The following is a 20,112-nucleotide window of genomic DNA, read 5'->3' as shown; positions in this document are numbered from 1 at the left end:
CCCTCCCCTTCCCGGGACCCTCTTCTCTGCTGCCCTCAGGCAGCCCACCTGGCCCTTCTCTCCCTTTTTATCTCAGGACGTGGGCTGACCACTCTGTGTCTCTGACTCAGTTTCTGTCCCTGTCTGTCCCCTCTCTCCTTCCCATCATCTTCTGTCTGTCTCCTCTCTCCTTCCCTTCATCTTCTGTCTGTCCTCCCTCTGTCTGTCCCCTCTCTCCTTCCCTTCATCTTCTGTCTGTCCTCCCTCTGTCTGTCCCCTCTCTCCTTCCCTTCATCTTCTGTCTGTCCTCCCTCTGTCTGTCCCCTCTCTCCTTCCCTTCATCTTCTGTCGGTCCTCCCTCTGTCTGTCCCCTCTCTCCTTCCCTTCATCTTCTGTCTGTCCCCTCTCTCCTTCCCTTCATCTTCTGTCTGTCCCCTCTCTCCTTCCCTTCATCTTCTGTCTGTCCTCCCTCTGTCTGTCCCCTCTCTCCTTCCCTTCATCTTCTGTCTGTCCCCTCTCTCCTTCCCTTCATCTTCTGTCTGTCCTCCCTCTGTCTGTCCCCTCTCTCCTTCCCTTCATCTTCTGTCTGTCCTCCCTCTGTCTGTCCCCTCTCTCCTTCCCTTCATCTTCTGTCTGTCCTCCCTCTGTCTGTCCCCTCTCTCCTTCCCTTCATCTTCTGTCTGTCCTCCCTCTGTCTGTCCCCTCTCCCCTTCCCTTCATCTTCTGTCTGTCCTCCCTCTGTCTGTCTCCTCTCTCCTTCCCTTCATCTTCTGTCTGTCCTCCCTCTGTCTGTCCCCTCTCTCCTTCCCTTCATCTTCTGTCTGTCCTCCCTCTGTCTGTCCCCTCTCTCCTTCCCTTCATCTTCTGTCTGTCCTCCCTCTGTCTGTCCCCTCTCTCCTTCCCTTCATCTTCTGTCTGTCCTCCCTCTGTCTGTCCCCTCTCTCCTTCCCTTCATCTTCTGTCTGTCCTCCCTCTGTCTGTCCCCTCTCTCCTTCCCTTCATCTTCTGTCTGTCCTCCCTCTGTCTGTCCCCTCTCTCCTTCCCTTCATCTTCTGTCTGTCCTCCCTCTGTCTGTCCCCTCTCTCCTTCCCTTCATCTTCTGTCTGTCCTCCCTCTGTCTGTCCCCTCTCTCCTTCCCTTCATCTTCTGTCTGTCCTCCCTCTGTCTGTCCCCTCTCTCCTTCCCTTCATCTTCTGTCTGTCCTCCCTCTGTCTGTCCCCTCTCTCCTTCCCTTCATCTTCTGTCTGTCCTCCCTCTGTCTGTCCCCTCTCTCCTTCCCTTCATCTTCTGTCTGTCCTCCCTCTGTCTGTCCCCTCTCTCCTTCCCTTCATCTTCTGTCTGTCCTCCCTCTGTCTGTCCCCTCTCTCCTTCCCTTCATCTTCTGTCTGTCCTCCCTCTGTCTGTCCCCTCTCTCCTTCCCTTCATCTTCTGTCTGTCCTCCCTCTGTCTGTCCCCTCTCCCCTTCCCTTCATCTTCTGTCTGTCCTCCCTCTGTCTGTCCCCTCTCTCCTTCCCTTCATCTTCTGTCTGTCCTCCCTCTGTCTGTCCCCTCTCTCCTTCCCTTCATCTTCTGTCTGTCCTCCCTCTGTCTGTCCCCTCTCTCCTTCCCTTCATCTTCTGTCTGTCCTCCCTCTGTCTGTCCCCTCTCTCCTTCCCTTCATCTTCTGTCTGTCCTCCCTCTGTCTGTCCCCTCTCTCCTTCCCTTCATCTTCTGTCTGTCCTCCCTCTGTCTGTCCCCTCTCTCCTTCCCTTCATCTTCTGTCTGTCCTCCCTCTGTCTGTCCCCTCTCTCCTTCCCTTCATCTTCTGTCTGTCCTCCCTCTGTCTGTCCCCTCTCTCCTTCCCTTCATCTTCTGTCTGTCCTCCCTCTGTCTGTCTCCTCTCTCCTTCCCGTCATCTTCTGTCTGTCCTCCCTCTGTCTGTCCCCTCTCTCCTTCCCTTCATCTTCTGTCTGTCCTCCCTCTGTCTGTCCCCTCTCTCCTTCCCTTCATCTTCTGTCTGTCCTCCCTCTGTCTGTCCCCTCTCTCCTTCCCTTCATCTTCTGTCTGTCCTCCCTCTGTCTGTCTCCTCTCTCCTTCCCTTCATCTTCTGTCTGTCCTCCCTCTGTCTGTCCCCTCTCTCCTTCCCTTCATCTTCTGTCTGTCCTCCCTCTGTCTGTCCCCTCTCTCCTTCCCTTCATCTTCTGTCTGTCCTCCCTCTGTCTGTCCCCTCTCCCCTTCCCTTCATCTTCTGTCTGTCCTCCCTCTGTCTGTCCCCTCTCCCCTTCCCTTCATCTTCTGTCTGTCCTCCCTCTGTCTGTCTCCTCTCTCCTTCCCTTCATCTTCTGTCTGTCCTCCCTCTGTCTGTCCCCTCTCTCCTTCCCTTCATCTTCTGTCTGTCCTCCCTCTGTCTGTCCCCTCTCTCCTTCCCTTCATCTTCTGTCTGTCCTCCCTCTGTCTGTCTCCTCTCTCCTTCCCGTCATCTTCTGTCTGTCCTCCCTCTGTCTGTCCCCTCTCTCCTTCCCTTCATCTTCTGTCTGTCCTCCCTCTGTCTGTCCCCTCTCTCCTTCCCTTCATCTTCTGTCTGTCCTCCCTCTGTCTGTCCCCTCTCTCCTTCCCTTCATCTTCTGTCTGTCCTCCCTCTGTCTGTCTCCTCTCTCCTTCCCTTCATCTTCTGTCTGTCCTCCCTCTGTCTGTCCCCTCTCTCCTTCCCTTCATCTTCTGTCTGTCCTCCCTCTGTCTGTCCCCTCTCTCCTTCCCTTCATCTTCTGTCTGTCCTCCCTCTGTCTGTCCCCTCTCTCCTTCCCTTCATCTTCTGTCTGTCCTCCCTCTGTCTGTCCCCTCTCCCCTTCCCTTCATCTTCTGTCTGTCCTCCCTCTGTCTGTCTCCTCTCTCCTTCCCTTCATCTTCTGTCTGTCCTCCCTCTGTCTGTCCCCTCTCTCCTTCCCTTCATCTTCTGTCTGTCCTCCCTCTGTCTGTCCCCTCTCTCCTTCCCTTCATCTTCTGTCTGTCCTCCCTCTGTCTGTCCCCTCTCTCCTTCCCTTCATCTTCTGCCTGTCCTCCCTCTGTCTGTCCCCTCTCTCCTTCCCGTCATCTTCTGCCTGTCCTCCCTCTGTCTGTCCCCTCTCTCCTTCCCTTCATCTTCTGTCTGTCCTCCCTCTGTCTGTCCCCTCTCTCCTTCCCTTCATCTTCTGTCTGTCCTCCCTCTGTCTGTCCCCTCTCTCCTTCCCTTCATCTTCTGTCTGTCCTCCCTCTGTCTGTCCCCTCTCTCCTTCCCGTCATCTTCTGCCTGTCCTCCCTCTGTCTGTCCCCTCTCTCCTTCCCTTCATCTTCTGTCTGTCCTCCCTCTGTCTGTCCCCTCTCTCCTTCCCTTCATCTTCTGTCTGTCCTCCCTCTGTCTGTCTCCTCTCTCCTTCCCGTCATCTTCTGTCTGTCCTCCCTCTGTCTGTCCCCTCTCTCCTTCCCTTCATCTTCTGTCTGTCCTCCCTCTGTCTGTCCCCTCTCTCCTTCCCTTCATCTTCTGTCTGTCCTCCCTCTGTCTGTCCCCTCTCTCCTTCCCGTCATCTTCTGTCTGTCCTCCCTCTGTCTGTCCCCTCTCTCCTTCCCGTCATCTTCTGTCTGTCCTCCCTCTGTCTGTCCCCTCTCTCCTTCCCTTCATCTTCTGTCTGTCCTCCCTCTGTCTGTCCCCTCTCTCCTTCCCGTCATCTTCTGTCTGTCCTCCCTCTGTCTGTCTCCTCTCTCCTTCCCTTCATCTTCTGTCTGTCCCCTCTCTCCTTCCCTTCATCTTCTGTCTGTCCTCCCTCTGTCTGTCCCCTCTCTCCTTCCCTTCATCTTCTGTCTGTCCCCTCTCTCCTTCCCGTCATCTTCTGTCTGTCCTCCCTCTGTCTGTCCCCTCTCTCCTTCCCTTCATCTTCTGTCTGTCCTCCCTCTGTCTGTCCCCTCTCTCCTTCCCTTCATCTTCTGTCTGTCCTCCCTCTGTCTGTCCCCTCTCTCCTTCCCTTCATCTTCTGTCTGTCCTCCCTCTGTCTGTCCCCTCTCTCCTTCCCTTCATCTTCTGTCTGTCCTCCCTCTGTCTGTCCCCTCTCTCCTTCCCGTCATCTTCTGTCTGTCCTCCCTCTGTCTGTCCCCTCTCTCCTTCCCTTCATCTTCTGTCTGTCCTCCCTCTGTCTGTCCCCTCTCTCCTTCCCTTCATCTTCTGTCTGTCCTCCCTCTGTCTGTCCCCTCTCTCCTTCCCGTCATCTTCTGTCTGTCCTCCCTCTGTCTGTCCCCTCTCTCCTTCCCTTCATCTTCTGTCTGTCCTCCCTCTGTCTGTCCCCTCTCTCCTTCCCTTCATCTTCTGTCTGTCCTCCCTCTGTCTGTCCCCTCTCTCCTTCCCTTCATCTTCTGTCTGTCCTCCCTCTGTCTGTCCCCTCTCTCCTTCCCTTCATCTTGTCTGTCCTCCCTCTGTCTGTCCCCTCTCTCCTTCCCTTCATCTTCTGTCTGTCCTCCCTCTGTCTGTCTCCTCTCTCCTTCCCTTCATCTTCTGTCTGTCCTCCCTCTGTCTGTCCCCTCTCTCCTTCCCGTCATCTTCTGTCTGTCCTCCCTCTGTCTGTCCCCTCTCTCCTTCCCTTCATCTTCTGTCTGTCCTCCCTCTGTCTGTCCCCTCTCTCCTTCCCTTCATCTTCTGTCTGTCCTCCCTCTGTCTGTCCCCTCTCTCCTTCCCTTCATCTTCTGTCTGTCCTCCCTCTGTCTGTCTCCTCTCTCCTTCCCGTCATCTTCTGTCTGTCCTCCCTCTGTCTGTCTCTCAGGAAGGGATTCCTTCTCCGGCCCCCACAGTGAAGCTCTGGCCCACCAGGACCCAAGCCCAGCACGAGCAAGCTCTCGGCCTCCTCGTCTCCTCTAAGCTTCCTCCCTCTTTCCCCGGCTCCGTCCGCTGTGGGGTGGGCCAGGCAGAGGCGGCCATTCAGGCCAGGCTGCTGGGGAGGCTTAGGGTGGTCCAAGCTCGAGGGTCTGGAGGGAGCGCCCAGGCGGGCTCCTGGCGCTCGGTGAGGGGCCAGTTGCGAGGCCTGCGAGACGCGGAGGGCGGCGGGTTTGAGGCGACCCTGGGAGAAGCCCTCGGAGGCTCATCTGTCAGAGGAGGAGCTGGAGGGGCCTGGTCAGGCCCTCCGTGAGGATCCTCCGAGGCCGCCCCCTCGGCCCTGGGGGAGAGAAAGCCAAAGCCCAGCCAGTCACCCCAAGGGGAATGAAAGGTTGGAGCTGCGGACGCGGGTGCAAGGGGCCTCGCCCCGGGGCCCCGCTGGACGGGGGGGGGGGGGGGGGGGGGGGGGGGGGGGGGGGCGCCGCCCCAGGCGGGGCTGAGGCCGGCCCGCCCCTCCCCTGAGAGCTCCCACGGGCTCCTGCCCGTGGGAGGGCCTCCGGGAGACCCCGGCAGGGCGAGGGTGAGGTCCGAGGGGTGCAGAGCCTGCGTGGGGGAGGGGCGGGAGGCGAGGGCTGGGAAAGGGCTTGGCCAGCGGCGCGGAGGGTGACGCGCCCTTAGTCTGGCCTTCCCGGCTCCTGGGCAGAGTTCCAGAGCTCCGGGCTGAAGCCTCCAGGCCGGACAGGACCAGAGCCCAGGCCGGCTGGCCGACGGGGCCTTGGACCGCGAAGGGGAAATCCCTTTCCTTGGGAGGGACCCAGAACAGAGCACGGCAGGAGGCAGCCGGCCGGCCTCTGCCACTTAGTAACACAGACCCCCCCCCCCCCCCCCCCCCGCCCTCCCTTTCCCTTCTCTCGCCTCAGTTCCCCAGTCTGTACAATGGACAGAATCCCGTCGCCCCTCCCCCGGGGCTCGCCAAAGACCCCCTTCAGGCTGGCGAGGCTGGCCCAGGCCGGAGCGACGTCCCTGCAGAGGTCTCTAGGCCGGCCGGGCGCCCGGGCCGGCACCGCCTCCCTGCTGTCCTGAGGCTGGACCCTGCAGACTCACCGAGGCGCCCGACACAGAAAGGCTCCCCTGGACTCCCTGGGGGGGGGGGCGGCTGTCCTCAAGGCTCACAGCTCCACAGCCTCCTCCTCCAGGAAGCCCCCCGGTAGCAGCTAGGAGGCTGTGGTCCATCCAGGTCCCCCGCTGCTTCCTATCAGCCAATGCCTCCAGCCCTAGGGTGGGGTCCTTGCCTCCTCCCGGGGCAGATGGGGGCGCCCGTCGCTGGGCCTGGCCTGCGCCGCTGCCTTGCGGGAGTGTCACGTGTTTTCCTCTTGATTTCAGATCCCCGGACGGGCGCCCTTCCCGAGATGTTTCCGGAGGAGAAGCAAACAGTAGGTGCTTCGGGCAGGGCTCATGGGGGGGGGGGGGGAGGCTGTCCTCGCGGGGAGGCAGGGTGGAACGCCGCAGTGAGAACCTGGGTGCGAATCCTCCCCTGCTCCCCATTCCCTCCGTGCCCTGAGCTGTCGGGCTTGGGGCTTCAGAGTCTTCCTGGCAGGGCCAGCATGAGGATTAGCTCCGTCTCACAGATGGAAAGAAGTGACTCCGATTTTGGCTTTGGAGCCGGGATGGGCCACGGAGGCCGTCCGTCCAGCCTTCTCACTCATTGGAGGAAAGGGATCCGAAGCCCCGGCAGGCTATGATTTGCCCCGGAGGAAAGGACAAGTCAGGATTCGCACTCACGTCCAAGCCCTCTTGACTCTGTGACTTCAGAAGAGTCACGTCCTCTCCTGGCCCCATGAGCCAGAGGCCGGAAGCCGGGCTCGGTGTGCCAAAGCCTCTTCCTGCCACCTAAGCAGAGCCTCCCTCCTCCGGGCTCCGTTTTCTTCTCTGCAGCCTGGGAGGTGGGTCATGGCTCGAGTTCGTGCCTGACCTCCGGTGGTCCTGCGAGGCGGGGACTCTTAGTAGCCCCATTTCACAGACCACAGTGTTGAGGCCGAGGCCCGCGTCCCCCTGCAGGACTCTCCGGCGCCTCTGAGACGACCCGGCAGGCCCTGTGAGCGTCTCCTCCTCCCGATGCTGTCAGTCTTCACCCCAGAGAGCAGAGGCTGGGGGTCCCCTCCTGGGAGCGCCCCGGACAGGAGAGCTCTCTTCCCCCCACCCTGCCCTTGCCCTGGCCGAGCCCGGCCCCGTCTGCTGAGCCGTCTCCTCGGCGGCCTCCACTTGCTTTGGCTTGAAGCCTCTTTTCTCCCAGACTCCTCCTCGCGGGCTGAGTCGAGCCCCTCCTTCGAGGTCTTCTTTGCCCCGGAAGCGAGACCTCTGGGGCGTCCCCTGGGCAGAGCCGGGCAGGAAATCCGCCCTTTAATTCCCTCTTTGGAGGGGGGCAGCCAGCCTTGCTAGCCAGCGTTAGTGCCGTCTAAGGAGAGGCGTGGAAGGATGGGGAGAGCCCCCCCCAGCACCCCGAGAGTGGCGCGGGGGATCCTCCCCTTCATGCCCCTCGGCCGATGACAATGCAGCCAGCACCCTGAGAGTGGCATGGGGGGATCCTCCCCAGACCCCCCAGCACCCCGAGAGTGGCGCGGGGGGATCCTCCCCAGCCCCCCCCCAGCACCCCGAGAGTGGCGCGGGGGGATCCTCCCCAGCCCCCCCAGCACCCCGAGAGTGGCGCAGGGGGATCCTCCCCTTCATGCCCCTCGGCCGATGACAATGCAGCCAGCACCCTGAGAGTGGCATGGGGGGATCCTCCCCAGCCCCCCCAGCACCCCGAGAGTGGCGCGGGGGGATCCTCCCCAGCCCCCCCAGCACCCCGAGAGTGGCGCAGGGGGATCCTCCCCTTCATGCCCCTCGGCCGATGACAATGCAGCCAGCCCCCCTCAGGCGGACAATATCGTGGCTTGTATTTTTGTAAAGCGATTGGTGGGAGCAGCCCAAATCCTCTCCTGGTGATGGAGAGAACAGCCGGGATCCGATGGGGCTGGGAGGGCTGCGGGCACCGAGCTTCTGCTTGAGGTGTTTGGGCACGAAGAGGCTCTTAGTTCTTTTTGTTTTAAACCCTCCCCTTCCATCTTAGAATCAATACTGTGTATTGGCTCCAAGGCAGAAGAGCAGTCAGGGCTAGGCAGTGGGGGTCAAGTGACTTGCCCAGGGTCACACAGCTAAGAAGTGTCTGAGGCCAGATTGGAACCCAGGACCTCCCATCTCTAGACCTGGCTCTCTATCTCTACTATCCAGAAACCTAGTTGTCTTATCAGCTAATATTTATAACAGAGCCTGATGGGTGCCAGGCACTGTGCTGAGTTTTGTAATTATCTCACTTGATCCTCACAATAACCCGGGAGGGAGGTTGCTCTTATTATCCCCATTTTACAGATGAGGACAAATGTCTCACTCTTGGTCACTCAGCTAGGAAGTATCCGAGGCTGGATTTGAACTTGAGAGGTCTTGACTCCAGGCTTTATGTTCTAACCATTGAGCCACCTAGCTGTCCCCAAAAGTGCTGATGTGCAACCTTTATGCCAGGCTTAGAGAGTTGACTGGGGTACAGAGGTGAAGTGATCTCCCCAGGGTCATGTAGACAGGATGTGTCTTGAGGGAGGACTTGAACCCAGGCCTTTCTGATGCTGAGACCCTGTTTGAGAGAGCTATCACAGCCTCATGGGTACCTTGCTAGAGTATTTCTCTATAGAGAGATAGAGGAGATGGACAACTTCATGGTATGATAACAATTTGGGATTTTATGGGGTTTGCGGAACTTCTAGCATGGAAGCTCCCTCCCTTGATGCAACTGAGTAGGCCCTGTATAATTTAGAATTTTTATTTTATTTTTTTTAATAATATATATATATATTTTATATGTATATAAAAATATATATATATTTTATATGTATATAAAATATATATATATATTTTATATATATATATATAATATATAATTTAGAATCTCCTCAGGGTCCTAAAAGGGAGACACCTTTTCACCCAGGCAGTGTGTAATATCAACCTAGATCCATCCAAATACTGACTAAAAGCTTCCCGGGATTTGCTAGATGTTGGGGATACAGAGATGGAAATTAAACAGCCCCCAACAGAAGTCATCCTAACTTTATTATCCCCAAAGTAACTGATGTTTATAAAGAATGTTAAGGCTGGAAAACCTCTTTATGTCCATTATCTTATTTATTACATAGTGCTAAAAGTAATATCCCCATTTTATGGACTGGGAATGGAGGCTCAGAGAGAGTAAGTGACTTTTCCAGGGTCACACAGCTAATAGGAGCCCCTATATTTCTGACCTGGTTCAAATCCTACCCTTTGGGGCTCTGATTTTCTGACAATCTGACTCCAAAATCCAGTGTCTGTATTGACTACAGCATCGTGGGGAAGCAGGGCTGGGAGGGAGGAACTCAAAGAACTGCTTCCCTTAAATCCTAGACCCTCATCAATATTGATGCCTGAATTTCACCATGAATAAATGAATTATTTAGGAGATTAGGTGGCTTCTGTATTGGGATAAAGCAAGGCAAGTACTAGGTGCTTATCATCATTAACACTTTAGTCTAAATTTAGTCAGATCCTTCCCAGGTGAGTGTGAGTGCAGCCAGGTGTGGAAGGAGAGGGGTGGGTGGGGAAAGAAGAGGCAGGAGATCTGGGGAAACCTAAAGGTACTGGATGCCTCGGGAGGAGAGGGCAAGCCTGAGGATAAATCTTGGTGGAGGCTGGTTTCCCTGGGGCTATTTCTGACTCTAAAGCATTATAATATTTTACACCTAATTAGGTGACAAATGAGACTTTGAGCAGCAGAAAAGAAGACTGCTGGGGGAGGGGAATGAAAACTTTCAGGAGTATTTCAGGGACTGTTATGTGGAAGATGGACCAGAGGTGATCTATCGATCCCCAGAGGGCAGTTCTAGGGGCATTTTGGATGTAAATTGCAGGAAGACCAAATTTGGTCCAATTTAAGGGGAAACTTCCTAATATTTTGGGTTTTCTAGTTAACTAGCACAGGGAGTGAGTTCCTCATCCCTGGAGATCTTTAAGCAGAGAGTATATTGTAGAGGGGGTAGGTAGGGCTCCTCTTCAGGTCTGGATGGCCCCCGAGATTTTGTAATTTTATAATTCTGTGCTAACACGAAGCCAATGTGAGGGCTTCCTCAGCACCTGCAGGTTGGAACCTCTGACTAATAGGACCATGCAGGAGTTTTCCAAGACATGAGGTTTCCATCTGATGCCTTGTGACACTGATGATTCTAAAGGGCGACCAGCATTCTTCCATCTTTTGTGCTTTATTTCCACATTGTCTACCTTTTCCCTCTTCTTTCTTCCCCAAATCATTTTTTCCATTTAAGAAAGTTTGTTTCTTTAGCAGATTAACGTAGACGGAAAAATAAAGCCAGCCCAAAGCCAGCACTTCCCAGAAAAGTACCAGACTTGAAAGAATGTCAGGGTTGTCAAGAGCATTATCTTGATTTGTTCATAAAGTCTTTGAAATGAGGAACTTAACAAGGGTTAACGGCCCTGCAGGACTCTGACAAGGATGTGGTCTCACTGTCCTGCCCATCCCAAGCCATCCCTTGGGTGAAGCTCTATCATTTCACAGCATTCAGTTTTCAATTTCTTGGGGTAATTCTTCCCATTTACATTGTTGTAGCTTGAGCGTCGTTTCCTTGCTTTGCCTCAGCTCATGTGAATCTTCTCACAGTTCATCATTTCTTATAGTACAGTCATGCATCATCACCTTCATGGACCACAGCTTGTACACCCATTCCCTGGGTCTGGGGCATGTTTTCTTTCCAGTTATTTGAGGCTACAAAAAGCAGCTCCATACGCTCCCTGTGGCACAATGGATAGAGCACCAAGCCTGGAGTTGGGAAGACATCCTCCTGGGCTCAGATCTGGCCTCAGACACTTCCCAGCTGGGTGACCCTGGGCAAGTCACTTACCCCCCACTGCCTCCCTCTTCTGTCTTAGAATTGTGTCTGATACTGAGTATCGATTCTAAGATAGAGGATAAAAGTTATAACAAATAAACAAGCAACATACATTCAGTTACATATTCCCTCTCAAGATTGTAAGCTCTGTGAGGCAGACAGTTTTTTGCTTCTTTTTTAAACTCCTGTACATAACACAGTGCCTGGAACACAGTAGGTGCTTAATAATTGCTTATCGATTCATGACTCATTTGAGTTAAGTCTTGAAGGGCTTCCCATTCACTGAGGTAGGGGGTGTCTGATCCCAGTGTCCCCTGGGTGCCTTCATGTGTTGGGGGAAGGGGAGCAGCTTCGGAAGGATTGAGGAGGAGAATCTGCCCAGAAATATTGGGTGGGTGGAACGTGTAGAAATATCTCCTGCAGAATAATTGGGCCCTGAGGAAGTTTTGACTTGCTTGATGGACACAATGGATTGGACTGTACATATGCACATGTAATTCATAGGATTCACAAATCGGATCCAGACGGAAGCAGGGCGCCATCTCTTCTGGGTCGAGGTGGGGGCTTAGGGGCTGGGAATGGGGTATACGGGAGGAGCCCCAGACACGGCCTTTGCTGGCTTTGCTTCCGTATTTTCTTTTACTTGATGGAAGACTTCCATTGGGGGAGGGAGGTGGCAGCTTCAGGCATAAAATCAAAGGGAGATCATTGAGCTTTTACCCACAAGCCAGCTCATCTGTGGACTGATTTTGGCCGCTCGGGATTTCCCCGTTTCCCTGGGTGGAGGGTGTAAGGTTTAGTTCCGGAGCTTCCCCCTCCTTCCCTTGTTCCCAAATGGCTGAGTCTGTCTTTCCCTAAACTCAACCAGCCAAACAAACCCACGCAGAATTTCTCTTGGTGGCAATTTGGGCTCCTCATGAGTCATTCCCCGGAAAGCAAGCCTTTTGGCCCGGCCCCGGCATGGAAGGAAAACCCGGGCCCGAGACAGATCTCGATTCTATTTGGAGGCAGAGTGCGATGTGGGGGTGACAGGAACAGGGGCCTGGGCGTCCCCGTGTGGGCGACGCTTGTGAGGCAGCCTTGTCTCGGGCGGTAGAGAGTATTGAAAATGACTGAAAGGGCCAGTGCCTACTGCCTAATAAAAGGGGAGGACTGAGAAGATGAAAGAAAACTCCTTTTCACCTGCCTGGTCGAGGATGGGAATCTTCTCTCTCCAACTGGGCTCCCCCTTAGGACAATCTCAGTAGAGACGATCTTTTTTTAAAAATAATGATTCCAAGCAATTGTATATCATTTTAAGGATTCCTAACATAGGTTTAAGTGCCCTTATTATTCCCATTTTACAGATGAGTTAAGTGAAGGTGAGGGAGCCCAAGTAACTTGTGTAGGATCACAGAGCTAGTACATGTTGGAGATGGGATTCGATCTCAGGTCTTCTGATGCCAAGTCCTGTCCTTTGGCCACTGCACAGGACCAGCACGGCCTTTGGCCCCTGATATGGAGCAGTGCCTTCTTCCCATGGGAACCCACTTGCCTCCGGCTCCTATACTGATTGGCGTCTCCTCCGAGGTCTTTCCATTTGTGTCCTGTCACTCACCCATCCCAATAGCCTTCCAAGCCCATGAGCACAGCCCCTGGGGTCTGCCTGCCCTCTGTGGCGCCCCCTCTGATCTGAACTGGCGTATCTGTCCACAGGACTGCCTGTGTTTTACTGCGGTGGTATCAGGGTGGACTCATCTAGAGGACTTCTCTGAGGATTTTCGAAGGAGAACCAGGGAGAAGCATAGAGTGAGGGCAAAGGTTTTGGGTTCAAATTCTGGTCCAGCCGCTTCCTACCCCTCTGACCTTGAGGAAGTCCCTCCATCTCATTGGGCTTGCCTCAGTTTCCCCATTTATAAAATGAGGTAGTGACACGAGATGAGCTCACTGGATGACTTTGTGGACAGCCAACAACCATCTTCTCAGGAATGCAAAGAGCAGGGAGAGGATTCCTAGTCAGGTAGAGCTGGATACGGCCATTCTTGATTCCTTCTCATTCTGACACCCTGCAAGGGACTCACTTGTGATATCCTGCAGCCTCCCCAGAGCAAACATTCCGAGGGAGCTCCCTGGGCAGGGACAGGCTCATTTGTATCCCCAAAGCTTCGGGCAGAGTCTGGCACCTAGTAGGTGCTTGAGAAATATTTGCTATTTGATGGATAGATTCCAGGCAAAACTCATAATTTCCTATTGCCCTTCCACATGCCTTTTTTTTTAAACCTTATCTTGTGTCTTAGAATGAATACTCAGTATCAGTCCCAAGGCAGAAGAGCAGAAAGGACTAGGCAACTGGGGTTAAGTGACTTGCCCAGGGTCACCCAGCTAGGAAGTGTCTGAGGGTCACATTGGAACCCAGGACCTCCCATCTGCAAGCCTGGCTTTCTGTCCCCTGAGCCCCTGCCCGGTTTCCTTCCCCACCTCCATAGATATGTCTTTGCTCAGACTCCCTCTGCTTGGAACCGCTTGTTCCTTCAAGGCTCCCTCCAGCCGTGGGGCTCCCCATTCGTAGGGAAGCTCTAAGCTTGAATGGCTTTAAAGGACCACGGGTGGCCCTCCGGGGTATAGAGGGCCCCATTGCCAGCCTCCATGGGAGGGCATCTGGGCGAGCACTTTTTCTTTGCATTCTCCATGCCGGCTCAGGACAGCGAATGCTGGGTCAGTCAGTGTGTCTCTAAGTGCCAGCGTTGGGGTGCAGGGAGAGGCCCCTTCTGGTCTCCTCGATCCCCTTTTCTTCCCGTGTTCCCTGGCGGCAAAGCGGAGGTTCCTCCACGAGATGTCATTCTAGGAGGGCGTCCAGGACAATCATAGCCTCTCCCGGGACTTGCCTTCCGGATTGAGGTGGAGGCGGTGACTGCAGAGCCTTCCAGATGAGACCCAGAATGAGTCCAAAGGAGGGGCGGGGGAAAGAAAGGGGGCCCGGCAGAAGAGGGCCTGTCGCCGCCCGTGTGCCTCAGGACCTCAACTTCCACACTAGAGGAGCCGCTGGCCGGGAGGCCGATCCAGGCTCCTTTGAGCGAATGATTCCGGGAAGAGAGTTTGTTTTCCTCTCCACGCGGGATCGCGTGCGGCCCGGAGCATCCCCAGGGCAGGTTCATCTTGTGCCGGGGGCAGGCACTGCCAGGGAGCGGCCAGGAGGAGGAGAAAGGGGAGGCTCTTCCTTACACGGAGGCGCTGGCTCTGGACCTCCCAAAGTCCTCCAGCGAGGATGGAGCCTGGCCACGAACGCCACGTGACCCAGCACGCCTACGTCACTGCGCAGGTAGGCGGAGGGGCGTGTGGGGCGGCCCATTCACCACGTAATGGGCGTGGCGGCCACCAGAAGGCGGGAACGACTCCATGGGGGGGGGCTATGGAGGGTGAGAGAGAGGGAGCAGTCCCCGGACCCGTTGGGCCGAGAGCGAGCTTGGCAGAGAGTTTGGGGGTGGAGAGAAGTCGTTCTAGTTGGGAGAGTGTTTGAGAAGCCGACCGGACGTTCGGGTAGGATGTCAGCCTGGATGGCCAAATCTAGGGCCTCCGAGCATTGAGAGAGGGGAAGGGGAGCCCCTGGGGACGGGGGTAGGAACCCCCACGTTGGGGTCAGCTGGGAGGCTCAGTGGAGGAGAGCCAGGCCTGGAGGCGGGAGGGCCTGGGCTCCGATCTGGCCCCAGACACTTCAGGGCCGGGTGACCCTCGGTGGGTCCCTTCACCCCTGTGGCCCAGCCCGGCCTGCCCTGGAAGCCCCGCCCAGGCCTGACTAGACAGGAGATGAGACCCTGCCGCAGCCCGGCAGATGAGGCCGGCCTCAAGCCTCGTCCTAGTGAGGAGGAGCAGCCGGAGGGCTTCGATTTAGAGAAGGATTTTCCTATGAAGGGCAGTTTAGAACACGGCCGCTTCGTGTCCGTTCCGACCGCAGCCCAGGCCTTGGCCGGGGTTTGACCGCTGCGGGGAGGGCCTCCTGCGGGCCTCCAGGGGCCCATCTCGGGCCCCCCCGACGCCTAGTTCCCTGGGAGGACAGCCGGGAAAGGGTTAATCCTAGCCTGACCCAGGCCGCTTCTCTGTGCTCGAGTTCTGGTCAGGCTGAGCCGTCATTAAACTGTCTGAGAAGATTATTAAAGGGATCCACCGCCAGGGCTGCTCAGACCATCTCCCCCGCCAGCCACGTGATGCTGCGGGAATGGCATGGCGCAGGGAGGAGGAGTGAGTCAGCTTTTCTTTCTTTTGAGAGCTGACAGCCGGCTCCCAAAGGACTGTGGGTCTAATTAAGAAACCCTTGGCAAGCCCTGGTCCGATTCTGTCAGGCCCTCCCTGTCTGTCTGTCTTTCCCTCTCCTCTCTCCCTCGCTCTCTCATCCTCTCCCTCCCTCCTTTTCCCCCTCTCTGTCTCTCCCCCTCTTTCCTCCCTCCCTCTCTCGCTCTCTCATCCTCTCCCTCCCAATCTCTCTCCCTTTCTCTGCCTATCCCCCCTCTCCTCCCTCCCCCCTCATCTCCCCTCCCCCTCTCAGTTCCAATGGCTCCCTATCGTCTCTAGAATAAAATGGACCGACTCTGCTCTGCACTCAGAGCCTTTCTGGCCATTGGAGGATACACAGTGGTGCCCAGCGTGTGCCAGGCCCTGTGCCAAATCCTGGGCATTCCAAGAGAGAGTCCCTGCCCTCCGGGAGCTTACAGTGGACCTGGGGAGACCCATCAAAAAAGGCCGAACAAGGAGTGGGGCTCAGGGTCTGGTGAAATGCCGAGGATTCGATCTCAGCTGCTGGGGAATTTTCCAGCCTGGATCCAGCCTTGTCTCCAGGTTTATCCCCATGAACTCTTCTTCCAGGGCTCTGTGTTCCTGCCACAATGGCGGATTTGCGGTTCTGGGTACTGAACATTCCCTCTCCATCTCCCTCTCCCTGTGCCTCGACCTCCCTCCTCGACTTTGCCTGGTTTCCTTCAGAACCGAGCTCAGAGGCCACATCCTCTAGGAAGCCTAATCCCTCTCCCTAAGTGATGACTCCTCCTGCATCTTCTGTGACGTTTCTGTCTAGCTGTGCCCTCTCATGCCAGCCACCTGAGGCCAGGCACAGGCTCATTAAAAAACAACAACAAACCCTTGCGATCTGCCTTAGTAATAACTCTCAAGACAGAAGGGCAAGGCCTAAACAGTCAAGTGACTTACCCAGGGTCACACAGCGAGGAGTGTCTGAGGCTAGATTTGAACCCAGGTCCTCCTGACTCCTACCTGCTCGTCTGACCCAGTTGGGGTCATAAAAGCCCAGACTTAACATCTAGAGGAACCAAAATGATCCTCATCTTCCACCATCTCATGTTATAGTTGAGAAAAATGGCCATCTTATCCTTTCTCCCTCAGTGGATGATTCACTGGACCTCAGGTCAGGAAACCCTGAATTCAAGTTTGCGCTCAGACGTTTACTCTGAATCACTTGAGTGTGAGACCTCCAGGAGCCTGGGGAAGAGGCCAGAGAAGGGTAAGAAAACGGGAGAAGCCAGGACCCCAGTGGGGTCAGCACAGTCACATCCTCAGTGAGGACGAAAGGGATGAAGCCAGAGAAAAGGCACCGTGAAGGTCCCCGGCGGCTTCTCTGCCTCCGAATTATTGTCAGTTGTTGGACTGGTAAAACGGACCCGTCTGTCCACTGGGCGGAGGGCACATCGCCAGGACTGCCTGGCCAGCCTCGTCCCTCTTCGCTGCGGATGGAAACTGGTCTGCTCTTAGCAGCGTGTGGGCCAGGGCGTCCCGTGGTAAGCGGGCATGGAGAGGATTCTGGGAAAGTTATCAAGACCAACTTTTGTCAAATGGAACCAGCCTCTTCGTCAGGGAAGCAGAAAGCGCTGCTAGTCAGAGGAGACCCCGAGCGCTTGAGGAAGTGGGAGGTAACGAATTGCTTTTTCTCACCCACCATCGCTTTCTCTTCTCAGTTTCTGCCCTCAGCCTACCCTAATGGAAATGGTCCCCCTTTTCTCAAGTTTTGGTGGTTTCTCATAAAAGGGGGGTTGGGGGGAAACCCAAACCGCCCTTTTTGGGAACTGGATGCCTGGTCCTTGGTGGCTTTGCGAAACGGATGAAACGACCGAAAAGCTCATTTGTAATTAATCCATGAGTAAACCGGATTGTTTATCCGCGTCCAAGCAGGATCTTCTTATGGGCAAGCCACCCAAAATGATTTGGGTGGAAACCCAGATCCCAGTGAGAGCGCACAGCAGTTCTTTTTTCGTGGGGTTTTAAAGCCGTTTCACATTTTGGCCCCCCCCTGCTTTTCAAGGCTCCTTCCGACTCTCCAGTTCAGTCTTGCTCTTGTGACTTTGAAATTCCAGAAAATCTTACACCTTTTTTCTGCTGCTCACAGGATGCTTCACAGGGGAACATTACACGAGTTGATCACGTTATTAATATATCATCGGGCAGCTAGGGAGTGTGGGGAATAGGGTCAAGAAGACCTGAGTTCAAATGTGACTTTAGACATTTCCTAGCAGTGTGACCCTGACCAAGTCACTTAACTTTGTCTCAGTTTCCTCATCTGTAAAATGAGCTAGAGAAGGAAATGGCAAACCACTTTCAGCATCTTTGCCAAGACAACCCCAGATGGGGTCACAAAGAGTTGGACGAGCCTGAAAGACTCAACAATAAATATATTATTTGAAGAGGCAGCGTGCCTCTGGCTGGGTGATACTTGACAAAGCTCTAGTTCTGTACAAAGTGCTGGCCTGCCCTATCTATGAAATCACAGGTCTAGATCTTCCCCTCTTCTTTCCTGCCTCCATTTGTGCCCCCCATTAGACTGTAAGGGCAGGAATTGCCTTTCTTTTTATTAATTGTATTCCTAGAGCTTAGCCAGTGCCCGGCACACAGTAGGCTCTTAATAAATGTTTATTGTATTGGGTTATCTCTATTCCTCTTCTTAATGAGGTACAAACCCATCCTTTTGGGGGTGGGAATATGCCAATGTAGAGAATTGGAGACCGCCTCCTTTTTCTTTTTCCTCTTGTCCAGACCCATTTGGGCCCATCCCCTACTAGCTCACATGCTTCGCCAAGTGACTAACCCTAAGCTGCAGGCCAGGGCCTACTTTTATTTCACAAGCTGGTGAAAGAAGGGAAAGGCCCCAGTTCCTTTTTTCTTTCCCCAGCTGAATTGTAGAAGTACAGGATGGCTGGGAGAAGGAGGTTGAGGGGTCGGTGGAGCCCCTTTCTCTACTCAGTCATGGTCAGCCTTCCTGTCACTATGGGCAAGAAGGGGAGCCTTCCTCTTGGCCCCGAGTCACACGTGGCCAGAGGCTGTCCCCAGAGCTCTCATGGCCACTCTGAACCTGCTTCCTGGGATGGTCTGTCTCTCAGGACCTTCTAGTGAAGGCCAGGCACTGTGAGATGCTGGGAATGGAAAGATAGATGTTGGCCTCCCTACGCCCAGTCTCTCCCCAGTACTCCCCATCCTCCAGTTTTCTAATCCATCCTCCCCTCTGCTGCCCAAGAGATTTTCTTTGTTTTTTCTTTCTATATTATTCATTTTTGTACATGAATAATCTTATAAAACAGAAACCCCCAAACCTGTCCCCAAATGAACAAGTGATAAATCAAATGCTTTCATCTGCATTCCTACCCCCCAGTTCTTTGGAGGTGGAGAGCATTCTTTGCCATAAGTCTGTCAGAAGTGTCCTGGACCACTGTATCACTTTCAGTAGCAAAGCCCATCACAGTGGATCATCCCACAATATTGCTGTTAATGGTCCCCTGGTTCTGTTTATTTCACTCTGCATCAGCTGATGTGGGTCTTCCAGTTCACATGGAATCCCTCCAGTTCATCACTGCTCACAGCACAACAGTATTCCATCACCAACATAGGCCACAATTCGTTCAGCCGTTCCCCAATGGAGGGACATCCCTTTAGTTTCCATCTTTGCCACCACCAAAAGATCAGCTATAAATACTGTTGAACAAACAGGTCCTGTCCCATTTTTAGAAATCTCTTTGGGACACAGACCGTAGGATCTGGATTACTGGATCAAAGGGAATGCGTTGCTTTGTAGCCCCTTTGGGCATAGTTCCAAATTGCCCTCCAGAATAACCGGATCAGTTCACAACTCCACACAGTGCATTAGTGCCCCAATTTTGCCACATCCCCTCCAACATTTATTATTTTCCTTTAGTCCAAGTGATTTTCTTAAAGAACTGGTTGCTTTCCTATTCAGTCAATGCCAGGGGCTCCCTATTACCTCCTGATTCAAATATTATTTCATCTTTATCTCCTCCTTTTAAAGTATCTATTTTTTGTACTTTTTTTGCATACCTGAATAATAGTATGTTATTATATGTGTATAGTTTATAAGAAAATGGACAGGGTGCAGCTAGGTGGCTCAGTGGTCAGAGAGCCAGGTCTAGAGATGGGAGGTCCCGGGTTCAAATATGACCCCAGACATTTCCTAGCTGTGTGACCCTGGGCAAGTCACTTAGCCCCCATTGCCTAGCCCTTCCTGCTCTTCTGCCTTGGAACTTATACCCAGGATGGATTCTAAGCCAGAAGGGTTTTTAAAGAAATAGGTAAATGGACACACATTGGTATATGCTTGTGCAAAAATATTTTTCTGAGAGGCATGAGTGGAAACTCCTCATTCAGAGAAGGGGTCAAACTAGAGCAAAATCATCCATGGAAGCAGAGGATGGATGTGGGAACTTGGTTGAGGGTGGCGGGAGGGCTGCTCCCTGTTGTCTCTGGAACTTCAGATCTTTCCTTTGTCATTAGATCATTACAAGCCAATCCATTCAGCAAATCCTTAGAAAGCATCTGCTGTGTGTCAGGCACCATGCTAGGTGTTGGGCATACAGAGATGAAACTGGCCCAGTTCTTGTCCTCAAGGAGTAGCCATTCTCTAAGGGGAAAGGAGAGAAAGGCTCTTCTGAAATGATTTCTTACACGGCAACGGTCTGAGCTGAATGGAATTTGGAAGGAAACCCCACGTATTTTCAAACTAAAATCCCAGCATTGCCTCATTCTAAAAATGGTTTCTTTTTGGCTAGGCTGGCTCTGTGGGAGGAAGTTTTCCCAGGCGTGTTGAGGGTTGGTGATTCACATCACGTTGCTTCTCCTTCTGGAGAGTTAGAACATCGGCTCATCCCTTCTTTGGGGCAAGGAAGGCTCGAGGCTTTCCAGGCTTCTAAAACACATCCCTCGGCTTGCCATGTCTTCCCAGGAGTTCGTGAGCGTCTGGGTCCGCGATCCTCGAATTCAGAAGGAAGACTTCTGGCACTCCTACGTTGACTATGAGATATTCATTCACGTAAGTAGAAGATTCCCCCTCAGGTCCAGGGCAAAGGCAAGGGGGCTCCGTTAGCTGGGGAGCCGTGG

At 54.2% G+C, this 20,112-nt stretch overlaps 1 protein-coding gene across 7 annotated transcripts in view; it reads left to right on the top strand.

Annotated features, from left to right (window-relative positions):
• SNX10 (sorting nexin 10) overlaps nucleotides 1-20,112 on the top strand; it is a 75,925-nt gene that overhangs the window by 41,063 nt on the left and 14,750 nt on the right. For 4 of the 7 annotated variants that reach the window (XM_056800452.1, XM_056800451.1, XM_056800453.1 and 1 more), the window contains exons 2-3: nucleotides 6,176-6,225; nucleotides 19,958-20,044. In XM_056800452.1, the coding sequence (XP_056656430.1) occupies nucleotides 6,202-6,225; nucleotides 19,958-20,044 (111 nt within the window). In that variant the 5' untranslated portion in view covers nucleotides 6,176-6,201. Of the gene's footprint in view, nucleotides 1-6,175; nucleotides 6,226-14,116; nucleotides 14,272-14,307; nucleotides 16,647-19,957; nucleotides 20,045-20,112 lie in introns of those variants that run through there. The other 3 variants (XM_056800447.1, XM_007505330.3, XM_016426503.2) reach the window with 3 other exon arrangements.

Source organism: Monodelphis domestica, chromosome 5 (assembly GCF_027887165.1).
Source record: "Monodelphis domestica isolate mMonDom1 chromosome 5, mMonDom1.pri, whole genome shotgun sequence".
Lineage (NCBI taxonomy): Eukaryota > Metazoa > Chordata > Mammalia > Didelphimorphia > Didelphidae > Monodelphis > Monodelphis domestica.
Note: the sequence above shows the minus strand (reverse complement) of the source record. Positions and strands in the feature narration are given on the sequence as shown.